At 43.1% G+C, this 14,517-nt stretch overlaps 1 protein-coding gene across 5 annotated transcripts in view; it reads right to left on the bottom strand.

The window, feature by feature from the left end:
* MAP3K3 (mitogen-activated protein kinase kinase kinase 3) overlaps positions 1-14,517 on the bottom strand; it is a 61,114-nt gene that overhangs the window by 16,671 nt on the left and 29,926 nt on the right. For 3 of the 5 annotated variants that reach the window (XM_087441390.1, XM_087441386.1, XM_087441389.1), the window contains 3 exons: positions 13,405-13,518; positions 5,560-5,680; positions 4,972-5,043 (listed from right to left, as the gene is read on the bottom strand). In XM_087441390.1, coding sequence (XP_087297516.1) covers positions 4,972-5,043; positions 5,560-5,680; positions 13,405-13,518 — 307 coding nt within the window. The remainder of the gene's footprint in view (positions 1-4,971; positions 5,044-5,559; positions 5,681-13,404; positions 13,519-14,517) is intronic. The other 2 variants (XM_087441388.1, XM_087441391.1) reach the window with 1 other exon arrangement.

Here is a 14,517-nt window from a genome sequence, read left to right as displayed (position 1 = left end):
CTCAAAGCTGAAAGACAGGCTCTCAGATTATAGCCCTTCTCATAGGAGACTCCTGTCAGGAAGCTGATGCAGTCAGGAAGTTGCCTCCGCAGGGAGTTCTAGGGCTTTGGGTCAGTGTTAATGTGCAGGTCATTGCAAGTACAAAGAGATAGCTTTTTTTGGCCATCAATTATTTTCTCTAAACCCTGTTCTCTCTTGCGGGGCAGATGAGATGCGGGGAGGAATCAAATCTTTTTTTCTTCTTCAATGGAAAATCTTGACCAATATTTCCCAATATGCTCACAGCGGACTAGGCTGTGCAGAACAGTTTCGCAACATTTTCATCCCATAAAACCCTGAGAACACCTATGTGTTTCAACTTTCAAAATTCCCATTTTATTTTGAAGTTGCTACTACCAGTAAACAGTTTCTGGTCTCATTTAGTACCACAGAAGAAGTTACAGCAAGAAGGAGAAAAAACCTGTGGAAGTGAAGCTGCTGGCCATTTTGTTTCTGTGTGCTCGGTCACCACCTCTACAGCCCCGCTTTCCACTCTTCCAAATCTGCACCAGGACTGGAGGTTTACACTGTGCACAGCTCTCTAACTCATTATTGCCCAGGTGTCACTATAAGTCATCTCATCTTTTCAACAGTCCTTTTTTTCCTCTGCCTGAATTTTTCCTCCTCTCCTCTCAGAGGAAGAGGGCTCCCCTTCTCCTTGCCAAGGCATTATAAGCTGTCTGCCTGGACTCCCCAATTCATCCCCAGTACAGTCAGCTCCCCCATGGTCCTCTCTTCATCACCTTCAATCTCTTTTTCAGCTGTCTTTGAGCCTCCCTTCATAAACATGCTCAGATCTCTAGCCTAAAAATATCCTGAACTTATTTCTGCCACTCCCTTAAGTCACTAGCCCACCTCGTTTTTTTCTTTCAGGCAAACTCCTTGAAAGAACTGATTGCCTCCACTCAGTGGCTACCCATTCTTTAGGGGTTGCAACCTGGCTTGTCTCACTGTGGGGTGTGGTGGAAAGACAAGGAACAAGAAGGAGTAAGCACAGAGGCAAAGGCACTTATCAAGATGCACTAGACCAAACAGGAATCTGAATGTGGCAGGGACAAGTCCTTTAGTTGAGGCTTGGCTACATGGCTTAAGGGCACCACCCCATGTGTTATGGAAGAAATGGTACTTGAGCTCGGTTCCAAAGGTAGAATTTCCATACACAAAGATACGAGGAAGGGCATCTTCATGTAGGGAAATTCCATCTGCCTTGTCTGGAGATCTCCTCACAAGGGTCTCTCTTTTTGGTTAACTCATTACCTAGTAGCTTGTTTGCTTGCTTGTTTTTGTTTCTTAGCATGAACTAGTTTAACAGACTAACTGGCTTGAAAAAAACTGGAATTCAAGGTATGTATACTATGATAGAAAAAACTAAATGTGAACATGATAGCTGGTTTCAAATATTTGAGAAACTGTCACAAGAAAGATGTTATCTGTGTTATCTGTGTTGCTCAAAGAGCAGTACTAGAGTCAATGGGTAAAGTGAGAGAAGGCAGATTTTCAATTCAAAATAAGGAAGGAATTCAAATAAACAGAGCTATCTAAAATTGGATTGGGCTACATTGCACTTCCCCATCAGTGAAAATGTTGCAGTGGGAGCTGAATGATCTGCATGTTCAGTCTTTCACTAAATACTCACAAGTACATTAATGTCGGTGGGGGAAGAGGGCAAAGAACCTCCACTCCTGTTAGTGGGGGGTTGAATTACTAAGCCTTCTCCTTTGACTCCATTTCTACTGCTAGGACTTCTCCTGGTCCCTCATGCTTCAACTCTGACTCCTCTCTTCCCATTTCCTTCTACTTCCAGAAGGCCTTTCCCTGTACCAGCATAAGCACAGCAAGCACTTGGACATTTGTGGATGAAAATGACAAGTTTATGTACCCTTGGCCTGTCCTTTCCTACTTGGCTGGTACCATGTAAGGCCTCCTCCCCACCTTCTACTTTCCCTCCCACTTTTCTGGTCACTCCTTTCCTGCGTCCTTTGCAGGCTCATTCTCCTCTAACTGGCCACTAAGTGGCTGGGCCCTCTCCTCTTCTCACTCTATAATCTGCTTAGGCACTCTCATCTGAGCCCATGGCTTCAACTTGACAACTTCCATTTTTTTCTCTACCCCTGATTTTCTCCCCTCTGAGCTAGAGACTTGTATATATAACTGCCCATTTGATATCTCCTCTTGGCTGCCTCAAAGGCATCTCCAATTCAACCTGTATACAACATGAGGTCTGACCTTCTCAGCACCTGAAATCAGTCTCTCTTCTAGCGTGCCTGTCTTGGTGAAAGGCAGTGCCATTTATCTAGATCCATAAACCAGTAACTCGTCTCCTGCTCTTTCAACACCTGCGAAGTCAATCTAATACCATAGTGGTTCCTAATCTTGATCTTAGAACCCCTTTACACTTTAAAGATTGAGGACACTCAAGAGCTTTTATTCATGTGGGTTATATCGATTGATATTCAATGTATTAGAAATTAAAGCTCAGAAAATATTAAAACAATACACCAACACACATTCCATTAGCCATCAGAGCAATGACATCACCTCAGGCACATAACCTCTGGAAAACTCCATTGCATACTCGTGAGAGAATGAGTGAAAATGCAAATCATGTCTTAGCATTATTATGAAAACAGTTTTGACCTCCAGACCACCAGAAAGGATCTCAGGGACTCCCCACCCCGAGTCCCCAAACCACTCTTTGAGAGCCACCGCAATGCCATGTTCTGTTGGTTTTACCTTCTAAATGTCTCAGATATGCCTACTCCTTTCTCTCTCCACTACTGTCACTAGCCTAATCCAAGCTTCTATCTTCTTTCACGTGGAACACTGCATTAGCCTAATATGGTTCCCTTGGATCCATTCTTGTCCCCTTCCAATCTGTTCCCCACACTGTAGCTAGAGCAATCTTTTCAAAATACAAATTTGAGTGCATCACGCCATCCATTCCTCTTCACTAAAAAACCCTCAAGTGGATTTTCACTGCTTTCAACAAAAGGATCAAAATCTTGATCAGGGTCCACAAGGCTCTGCCTCCCTCTCCAGCCTTAGCCCGGCCTCCTGTGCCTTGTCCTCAGCTCTTCAGCCCTCAGGGCTTCTTTCTGTTTCTCAGACACACTAGACTCCCTCTGCCATCAAGCCTCGGCTCACGTAGCTCTCCCTACTTGGAACTCTCTTCCCTGTATCCCCTTTGCGTAACTCCCATTCGTGCTCTGCGTCATAGCCTAAGGCTTTCCCGGCCCCGAAATCAGGTCACATCCCTCTGTTATAGATGCTCACAGCACCACACACCTTTTAGTCACAGCCTCTACTCATACATTAAGCACATCAAGACAGGTAAATGTCTGTCTTCCCACAGGTCTATTAGGGCCATAGTGACAGGAACCATGTCTTTTTTGCTTCCCATATTTCCGGCACACAGTAGATACTGTGGTAATTCTTTCCTTCTTCTTCTTTTTTTTTTTTTTTTTTGGTGAGGAAGATTGGCCCTCAGCTCACGTCTGTCGCCAATCTTCCTCCTTTTGCCTGAGGAAGATGGTTCCTGAGCTAACGTCTGTGCCCATCTTCCTCTACTTTGTATGGGACACTGCCACATCATGGCTTGATGAGCAGTGCATAGGTCTGTGCCTGGGATCTGAACCTGTGAACCCTGGGCCACCGAAGCAGAGCGCACAAACTTAACCACTACGCCACAGGGCCAGCCCCCCCATTAATGATTTCTTGAATGAATAAATAAAAATGCAGTTTGATAGGGAGAGAGATAAGATAATGTGATAAGGATTACAATGGAGATGGCTATAAGGGGTCAGCGTTGTCAGTGGCTTCCCACTACCCAAGCTCAGTGCAGTCAAGGCTCCTCAGAAAATGGCCCAGGCATCTTTTCTCAGCCTTCCCTATTTCTCCTCCAAATACATTAGCCAATCGTGTCAGCTCTGATGTTCCCTCTTCTGTGAAAGCCCTTCTCCAAAGTCCTGGGCAGAGTTGGTTATTGCTTCATCTCTGCTCCCACACCACCCTCAGCCCTCCACGTGCCTCCACTGTTGCATTCATCCCAGCCCAAGAGCTGGTACGTAATGCTTGCTGAATGAAGAAACCCAGGATCTGTGTGTACTGGGAGGCTGTGTTGCCCATTCTCTAGGTAAACAGGAACAACTTCATAGAAATTTTATCCCTCAGCATTCTCAGACAAGGAAATTCCTTTTATGGCTCCCTACAACAATGGCCGAGCATTCAGCCCTTGCCTCTACATACAAATCACAGGCACTTGCTTAGGAGCAGGAGGCCCAGTCACTGCCCCACAATCTTCACTGCTTACTACACAAATTAACAATGCTGACCTCCTCTATCCCTTCAATCTCTACGAGGGCTCTGGAACAGAGACCAAGCTGGCAGAATTTCCCAGGCTACAGGGCAACTGGATTCCAGGGCCAGAGATGCTCTGGATAGGGTCTCCTCGTTGCGGTGCTGGCTCTTTCTCCCCAACCAGGTTACTGAAAACACAGCTACCAATTATCCACAATGTTAGACAAGTATGAAACTCATATACAGACTTTCAGCTTGGCAACACTTACTACCAGTGCTTGCTTGGGTTTCATAAATTACTCAGTGAGGAAAAGTCAGCGCCTCAGCAACACATTCTTCCTGCTACTCCCTCAGGAGGCTTATCACTCACAGATAAGCTCAGTGACAGGACCGATGCTCAGACCTCCCCAAGCTCAGCTCAAGATCTTCAGGAAGCAGTTTGGTTTGAAGCAATTCTATCAGTATGGATAGAACTTGGCTTCCTAGTAGCAGCAGGGATCTCAGCAACATTAGGGCAGTAGGCTCAACACAGATGTTTGATAAAGCCAGATTTGCCTCGACACAAATTCCACAATTCAAGAAATGGGCTTTCACCTCAGACTCTGGGAAATGGGATCCAGGGCAATATTGGATTACCTGGTATAATGCACAGACTTGAGTTAGATTCCTTTCCTGCGGAGGCCTGGCAGCAGCTACATAGCCTTCTTCCTAGGTAACCAATTATATATACTATGTCAACAGTCTCCTGTCCTTCCCAGACAACTTGGTTTGACTCTCCAAGAGTTTCATTGGTCAATATCTTCCTCGAAGCATAAGGACTCCTCAGGAATCATAAGCAAGAGGTTTGAGGTCAAAACTCTAACTTGGACCTGATTCCTAACTCCACAAGACCCCAGTCCTTTGGTGAAAGAATGGTCAAAAATGAGGGCAGACTGCTACTGGAGGTCTTCAAGCAGACGTTTGAGGACATCACTCATTTAGGGATGCTTCAGAGGAATCTGATTACACCATCACATCACTATAGTGTAAGCTCCCTGAGAGTCAGGACACCATCCCAGTCATTTCTTTATCCCTTCTCCCCAAATAAAGGCACAGAGGATTATTCTGCACAGAGTGACAGTCAATAATGTTTGATGATTGCTTTTTATTTAAGAATTATTTGATTTTTTTAAAAAACATAGGCAGATAAATTAGATGAGAGGAAAAAAGGAGTGAAATACTCACTGACAGAGAGGTGCCTGCTTCTGGGCTCGGGGGGCTGGTAGATGGTATTTATATCTCCTGCAGACTGCGAAGCTTTGATCCGCACCTGCCTGGACACCCCAGAGTGGGGAGAGGAACTGGTCTGCAAGACAAGAAGAAAAAGGCCGAGCTATCTGTAAGCAGGCAAGCCAAGAAAGGACCCCCTCATCCTTCCCCAGGACTCCCCAGGATCTCAGCCACCTTCATGCTTTCAATACATAAGCTACCCAGCTTTCCCCTAAATCTCACTCCTCAATCTGTCTTGACAAATCCCTACTTGCTTGATGTAGTTTTACAGCTTCATTGACATAGGAGCACTGAGACCCAGTGCCCCAATTTAATAAGTGATGACCCAGACACAGAGGAATAACAGGCATTCCTGTAATAATCTGCCAAACAGAAAAGAGAGTTGTAAATACCCTCTCATAAAATTCTCCAGAGAGCTTGGGAAGAATAGCAGGAAATTATTTCAGTAGCGAGATCACCTGCAGAGTGGGGGGTCAGAATGGAGGATGATGGCAACCTCCCTGCCCAAGAATATTCTAGTTGATAAACACGTATTTTTTGTGTGTGTGTGAGGAAGATTAGCCCTGAGCTAACATCCGTTGCTAATCCTCCTCTTTTTGCTGAGGAAGATTGGCACTGGGCTAATATCCGTGCCCATCTTCCTCTACTTCATATGGGACGCCACCACAGCATGGCTTGATGAGCGGTGCGTTGGTGCGCACCTGGGATCCGAATCTGCGAACCCCCGGGCCGCCACAGCGGAGCACGCACACTTAATCGCCGCACCACCAGGCCAGCCCTGATAAATACGTATTTTTAAAAGTAGCCTGACATGCTGCTTCTTCTCCAACCATAATCACTCCCTGAAAATTAAGGTAAGAAGATCTAAGTTGCTTCATATTACCAGGATTTACATGTGAACCATCTCAGGATTGTGTTCATCTGGGAAAGGCTATTACACCACTCTGCCAGAGGTCAAGGACCTCAGAACAGGGTCAGCAGCCTTACCACATCTACCCTCACTTTTGAACTGACCCAGAGGAGCCACCAGGTGAGCCCTAGAGAGAAAACAAAGCAACAAAGGGGGGCCCTTGCACTGAGAAAGCTGAAAACTGAAGCTTGGAGGTGAGCAAGTGATGTCAGGATGTGATAACAAATTCGCAGAGCACTACTGAGAGTGAAAGGTCGGGATTTATAACTTGGGTCCAAGTTTCTACTTGCGTCTCTATCTTTTTTACCTCCCATAAGGAAAAAAAAGTCCGACCTAAACAAATTGTATCCTGTCCTCCAGGAAAAAGGCTTCCCACTCTCAGGGGTGAGTTCAGCTGCCAAGCAGCCTCCTCTAGTCTCACCACGCCAGACTTTGTCATATGCAGAGCTGTCTTGACAAACCGTCTTGCTCTAACGGGAAGTCAGAACCAAGGGGAAGTGAATGTTCTTGCTGAAGCCTCCGATGTGCAATAGCTCTCTGCTGAGAGTCAGAAAGGAAAAAACAGTCAAAGCCACGTACTAGGGAAGCAGGCCAGTGAAGGGCAAGGAAAGGCCACAGCCCTGCAGTCAGAAAGAGAAGAGCTGCATGATGAGCACCCCGAGGACATGGGGCCAAGCACACCTGCTTGGACACGGGACCTAACACACAGCGGGAATTCAATAAATCTTGGCAACATGAATTTGAAATGCACCAAAGAACATACAAAATGAATTTTCAATTTTAAAATCTAAAAGCTGAGACAGGAAAGTAGGTTCAACAGCCAGCACAAGCATAGATTTGTAAAAGGAAAGGCCGAAGTTGTGGCAACAAGTTGGAAAACAGAGGATGAGAATCAGTGAAGGTTTCAAAGCAGGGCTTCTCACACTTTAATGTGCACACAAGTCACCTGGGACCTTGTTAAAACTTAGATTCTCATTCAGTAGGTCTGGGGTGGGGTTGAGAATCTAACAAGCTTCCAGGTGATACTGATGCTGCTGGTGCATGAACCACACTTTGAGCAGCTGTCTTAGGAGGTGAGTCAGGCTTCGATTTAAGGCAATAGTTCTCAACCCCAGCAGCCCATTAGAACTGCCTATGGGGCTACCGACACCTCAGACCAACTACAACAGAATCTCTGGGGATAGGGCCCAAGGACTGGTATTTTTTAGATCTTTCCAAGTGTCTGTAATATTCAGCCAAGTTTGAAAACCCTGATTTAAGGGGATAAAAGAGAATGGAATGGTAAACAAAAATGAGGCTGATGCAAGTATTCAGGGAAGCTTGAACAAGACTAGAAGTGGGAAAGAGAGGGAGGAGGAAGGTGGGACTAGGAAAAATAAAAGGGGACTGTAGTGGAGTGAAAGGAGAGCCAAGATGTGTGAAGTGTGTAGCTAGCAGAACCCTCTAAAGATAGCAAATAGAAGATGGTGTTTGACCATTCAACGAAAACCTCACTGAAGGACTGTGTGGGTAGCCGTGTGTGTCGCTGACACAAACAACATGAAAAATTACCAGGGAACCATGTGCATAAAGACTGCAGTGACTGGAAGCTAGGAGATGAGCAGAAAAAGAGATTACAAGTCAACTCACAAATTCAGTGACTGGAGGCTAGGAGATGAGCAGAAAAAGAGATTACAAGTCAACTCACAAATTATCTTGATAAAAGATTTGGTGGTATGAGACAACAGGAATAAGTGGATTCAACTACATGGGGGGAAAAAAGGGGTGTGTGTGTGTTCGCTTTAGTTTGGTTTGTGCGAACATAAGGTGAGAACATAAAATGGCACCCTGGATCTCACCAGTCCTCTGCTTCAATGGGGGCATTTGCATGGAAGACCATGATAGTTATGAAGTTGTGGAAGCATCCAGGTTATTTTTAAATGTATAGCTTTAACATCCATGAATTTATTAAAAACCTTAAAAAAAAACTGTTTTGAAACCATATAACTTCAGAATAATGGATGCCGTGTTTACACCCCTTATACAAACCCTTATTTCCTTTTTCTTTTAACGTATAACCTCCAATATTCAAAGGGTTCAACCAAATTGAGATTAGGTGAATAAATCTGTTTTCATTATCCATACTCTTCAATTCTTCATAGACTTTGATTATATATACATAGGCTGCACTTCCTGACTAAAGAATTCCAAGCTTTTTAAATTTTATTTATTTATTTTTTTTCCCCAAAACCCCAGTAGATAGTTGTATGTCATAGCTGCACATCCTTCTAGTTGCTGTATGCGGGACGCAGCCTCAGCATGGCGGGAGAAGCAGTGCATCGGTGCGCACCCGGGATCGGAACCCGGGCCGCCAGCAGCGGAGTGCATGCACTTAACCGCTAAGCCACGGGGCCGGCCCTCCAAGCTTTTTAGACTATTCACATATAAAAGTGACCCCAACCCCTTGAAAACTGAGTCTTCTCTTGGACCGTTCCTAGCTCAGTTATCTTCTGAGCTGTGGGGAATACAATGACACAACATCTCACAAGTTTTCCTCATGGGCAACATTATACTTTCTGTTCTGCTTCTAATGAACTGTGGAGGAACCTGGGTGAGGTTTTCCAAGGACTACAATAATTCTAAGATTCTTTTCCTGAATGGTAACTGACAGGTACTGAAAAAGTCAGAACATCTAGATTCTAGACCAGCTCTGTCACTATTTTACTGCCGCACTTTGGGCAAGTCATTCTAAGTCTCAGTTTCCCCAAGTGTAGACTGGCGATAACAGACGCTTGCCCTGGACCCCTCAAAGTTGCAAGAACCGAATGAGAGATGAAAGCACCTTATACCTGTAAGGTGTTATTATTTTTAAACAGGGGCCAGACTGAAGCTATTGTGCCAAAAAAGTTTTTTTCTATCTTCCTGCACTTGCCTCATTATTTTAGGAAGACTGGAAAGAATTACCCTTTAGATTATTCTTGATATTTTGAACTTAAATAATAGACAAGATAGTGTCAAACTCATTGATGGGAAATTTGGGAAGTGGGCAACACTTGGATGAGAAGATTACAAGTTTACTTTTGTCAGAAAGAATCTGAGGTAGAACAAAATGCCATACTCAGTTTAAGGTGGCTGGGTATTTAGTTTTTCTCATATTCAGATACAAGTGACAAAAGAATGTTAAGCTTGAGATTACTTTATGATAATGGAAGATCTCGGTGTAGAAAGTTATAAGAAGGTCAAGAGCAGAAAGATCAACTTAAGAGCTAGATGCACATACGTTTAGAGAGGAAGTCTTTAGTAGGAATAAGCTAAGAGTTGATGGTCCAAGGCAGAGGCCTAGGGCAGCAAGAACCACTGAAGGAGATGATGAAGTATCTTAAAATGGCAGTAGAAAGCAATGCTAGAGAGAGGCTTCTTCAGAGTAAGAGGTGGTTCTGTGATTACCAAAATCCAGGAGTTCTCAGGTAAGAACGATATTGAGGCCTAAGACATGGCCGTGGCCAGGTGCAGTGGGAGGGGTATGACTTTATATCTTGGTGAGGGATGAAGACAGAGGAAAGATTAGAAGCTGTCACAGAAGGATGAGTAGAAAAGGAATCCAGAGAGAAGAAAGAGACAGCACATTTGAAAACAGGAATAAGAAGGGAAGTAAAGGTATAGGTGGTAACAAAAGGTGGATGAGGCAGTAGGTCGCTAAAAATGGAGCAAACTAAGTATAGAAACAAAGTGGCTGACCGTTATCGGCAGGAAGAGATGTAGACCAGGGTGATATGGTATCCTGGAGCAGTACACTTAAAGTGTGATCTGTGTGCTGGTGCCAGGCCACAACCTGTGGTAGACCAGTCCTCAACAAGGTAAATAGAGAAATGGAGAGTAACTCTTTAAAAACTTTTACAGCAATTTGGCAGAGTGACTTTATGTCTATTGAATCTAACAATAAAAACGTGGACTCGTACTTTGTATGTCTCTAGTTTATTTTTCCACTTCGTTTTTCAGTTTTTGTGTTTTAAAAAAGAATTGGTCCATGACAGATTGGAAATTAGAAGAACAAAACTAGTATTTCATCATAGACAGTTAGAGAAGCACTGTTCTAGAGGTGGGATTCCTGAGTACAATAGCAATTTTGGATGCTGATACTTCTGTTTATTAAGAAGCCTGAAGTCTGAGGAAGTTCCCAAGGAAATAGTTCATCACCACCATTACCAATGTTAGTCTTAAATGTAAATCTTTATAAATACAAAAAATAGGAGAAGCTTAAGTGTCCCAACAGTAGCAAAAATTGTTATTTAATTAAATTATGGTATATCCAACAAGGGAATTAAGTACCTTATAAATCACAATTATGAAGATTGTATATTAACATAGAAAAATGTGCATGAGGGCTGGCCCCGTTGCTTAGCGGTTAAGTGCGCACGCTCCGCTACTGGCGGCCCGGGTTCGGATCCCAGGCGCACACCGACGCACCACTTCTCTGGCCATGCTGAGGCCGCATCCCACATACAGCAACTAGAAGGATGTGCACCTATGACATACAACTATCTACTGGGGCTTTGGGGAAAAAAAAAAAAAGGAGGAGGATTGGCAATAGATGTTAGCTCAGAGCCAGTCTTCCTCAGCAAAAAGAGGAGGATTAGCATGGATGTTAGCTCAGGGCTGATCTTCCTCACACACACACACACACAAAATAAATAAATAAATAAATAACTGTTAAAAAAAAAAAAAAGAAAAATGTACATGACAATGTTAAATGAAAAAATAAATTATACAATCGTATGAATACCCTGACAACACTTAAAGTTTGTATACATACAGCCAGAGACTGGAACGACATATGCAAAAATAAATCAATCAATGTGTTATGGTGATAGGATTATGTGAGATAATCCTCTTTTTTTTAAAACTTTACAATTGGCCAGCCCGGTGAATTAGTGATCAAGTGCGCGCGCTCCACTGCTGGCGGCCCGGGTTCGGATCCCGGGCGCGCACCAACGCACCGCTTCTCCGGCCATGCTGAGGCCGTGTCCCACATACAGCAACTAGAAGGATGTGCACCTATGACATACAACTATCTACTGGGGCTTTGGGGGAAAATAAATAAAATTATAAACTTGACAAAAAGTTATACTGACTTCACTACAATTTTTAAGAATACAGGTCCTTAGAAAGAGAGGCATCACTGTGGCATTTATTTTATGCAACATCTAATGCAATGCCACGAACGTCAGAGTTCAGACATCTTTCAAATAGCCCTGGAAAGGAAAGCAGATGTAAAGAACCAGTTCTCTATATCTTCTCATCAGGGGAGTGGAGGGATCACAATTAGGGGTGTTAGTTACCAGTCAAACAATCACATCATTAAACTAAACCCCAGTTCTAGCTTCTTCTGTAAGGAAGGGGTTTGCTGACTATGATCTGTGCTTGACTCTTGCTAACAATTCAAGAAGCATTCACTGTGTTTTTTTTAAGAGGATGGGTGGGGAAGGGGTTCCAAAACAATAAGACACAGCTCCTGCTCTCAAGGAGCTTTTAATCTTTTGGGGTAAAACTTACAAATATGCAACAACTAGAGGGCAATTACTAAGCAACCTATAAACTAGTGTGCAAATTATATCCAATGACTAAAGGGGTAGGAAATAATCGAAATGGACTCAGTCAAAAATACTGACAAAATTGTAGTTGTTAAATAAATCTAGCTAGATCCTAAAAAAAAGATGATAGCCATAGTCTGGCAGAGGAAGGAAGAAGAACTGCAGAATGGGAGGAGTACGCTGAAGATTGTAGAAAGATGGGACTGGGGAGTTGAAAGAAAGAGTAGTCGGTGATAAACCCTGGATACTAGGCTAAATTTAGATTTTACATGATAGGCAATAAGGAAGGACTACAAGGAGCAGTTGAAATGAAATAATAAAGTATATACTTTATTTCAGAATACTTCCCAAGACATATCCAGAAAAAAAGACATTTGGGAAAGAAAAGACCAATCCTCACACACAAGGACATTTCTATAATATTAGAAAATGTCTTCTTTATTCTAAGGCTTCCTAACTGCATTCTCCTGTGCCTCTCCATAATCAAAAGGACAGCCCAATCCCATAAGTTTCTTTAAAAATAAAGGGTCAGCATGAGCACCATTCCATCTAAACTCTGTCCTGGTGTGGTGCATCCATAGTTCTCATGCAGCAATGACAGATGTCCACAGTTGGCTGTCTTCAAGAATAAGGAAAGGAAAGAGTGCCAAGAAACCTTTAGGAACATGCATCTAAGAAAACTGGTAGAGGAATCAGTGATTAGAAGACAGACCCAGATTACAAGCATTCTTGTGAAATGTAGGCCTCCAGGAATCCTTTAGGAGAGGAAATTGCATAAGGGATAATTCCTCACTTCTGACGGTAGATTGCCCGCCATTTGGTAAGGCAGCAGCTGATAAATGACAAGAGGCCCTCCAGCCCATGGACTTTTTTCCACTGAACAGAACGAAAAGTTTGTTTCCTACATGTGTCCCGAGGGAAAGGAACAGTTGCTGAGGAGTTGTGGGAGTTGGGAAAGCATGATAGTCTCAAATCCTTGACAGCCTTTGCTAATCAGCACCCCCATGCTAATCAAATCTCTCATTGGGGTCCAAATCTAAAAGTAGAGAAAAAGCATTTTCTCCTTTACCATAAAATATTTTCCTTCCTCCCACACCACAAGCCAAGTAACCTTTATTTGCAACTTTAACACTGATGGTCTGGCTTCACAGTGAAGTCAAATGCAGAAAGCTAGCTGGCCAATGACACAGTGGGCTGGGCTGCACTTATGTTCTCACTTGAGCAGTGGCTAAGGAACACAAAATTCTGTCAAGGAAGCAAGGCGAACTCCTGGAGAACAGCAAGCTTTGTCTTCAGCTGTCAGGCTGACGGGCTACTTACATGGTTTCTGTCCTGGGACAGCAACAATATCCTAAGGCTTTTCATGCTTGAGCTTCTATCCAAAATGTCAATTGCTTTATCAAGATCATCTTGGTTCTTCAGCAGAATGGAGAGCTGTGACACAGGACCCAGAAAAAAGGAAATCACATAAGTCTTTAGTTTACAAAAATAAGCAAAATAAACAAAAAATTAAAATAAGGTGGGAGGAAACCACTTCATGGGATACTATGGGGTCGTAAAAGATCTAATTGAAACCATAGAGATATTTTCTTTTTAAGTGTACAATTCAATAATTTTTAGTAAATTTACAGAGTTATGCAACCATCACCACAAGTCAATTTTAAAACATTTCCATTGCCCCAAAAAGATCTCTTGTACCCATTTACAGTCATTCCCCCTTCCCACCTCTAGTCTCAGACAACCACTAATGTACTTTCTGTCTCTACAGATTTGCCTTTTCTGGACATTTCATATAAATGGAATCATACAATTTATGCATATTCAATTCAATTCATACATGGTCTTTTGCATCTAACTTCTTTCACTTAGCTTAACATTTTTGAGTTCATCCATGCTGTAGTACATATCAATACTTTGTTTTAAGATATTTTCTGAGAGGAGCTTCCTCTCTAAAAATACCCTTTACTCCAAAGCATCAAATCCCAGTTATAGCCCCCATATTTCTTCCCAAATTAAGAAGTAGAATCAGGGCCAGCCCCGTGGCTTAGCGGTTAAGTGCGTGCGCTCTGCTGCTGGTGGCCTGGGGTTCAGATCCCGGGTGCGCACCGACGTACTGCTTCTCTGGCCATGCTGAGGCCGTGTCCCACATACAGCAACTAGAAGGATGTGCAGCTATGACATACGACTATCTACTGGGGCTTTGGGGGGAAAAAAATAAATAAATAAAATTATAAAAAAATAAAAATAAATAAAAAAGAAGTAGAATCATGTCTCACCCTATCCTGTGCTGACATTAATAGAACGAGCAGAAAAGGCAGAAGAGGAGGAAGGGGGTGGGCAGAAGACAAAAACCGTTACTCAAATAAGAACACTTTTTATTTATTTATTTATTTGTTTGTTTGTTTGTTTATTTATGATTGGGTGATTTCAGGG

The sequence above is a fragment of the Ceratotherium simum genome, chromosome 16 (assembly GCF_057802395.1).
Source record: "Ceratotherium simum simum isolate JZ-2026a chromosome 16, ASM5780239v1, whole genome shotgun sequence".
Classification (NCBI taxonomy): Eukaryota; Metazoa; Chordata; class Mammalia; order Perissodactyla; family Rhinocerotidae; genus Ceratotherium; species Ceratotherium simum.
Note: the sequence above shows the minus strand (reverse complement) of the source record. Positions and strands in the feature narration are given on the sequence as shown.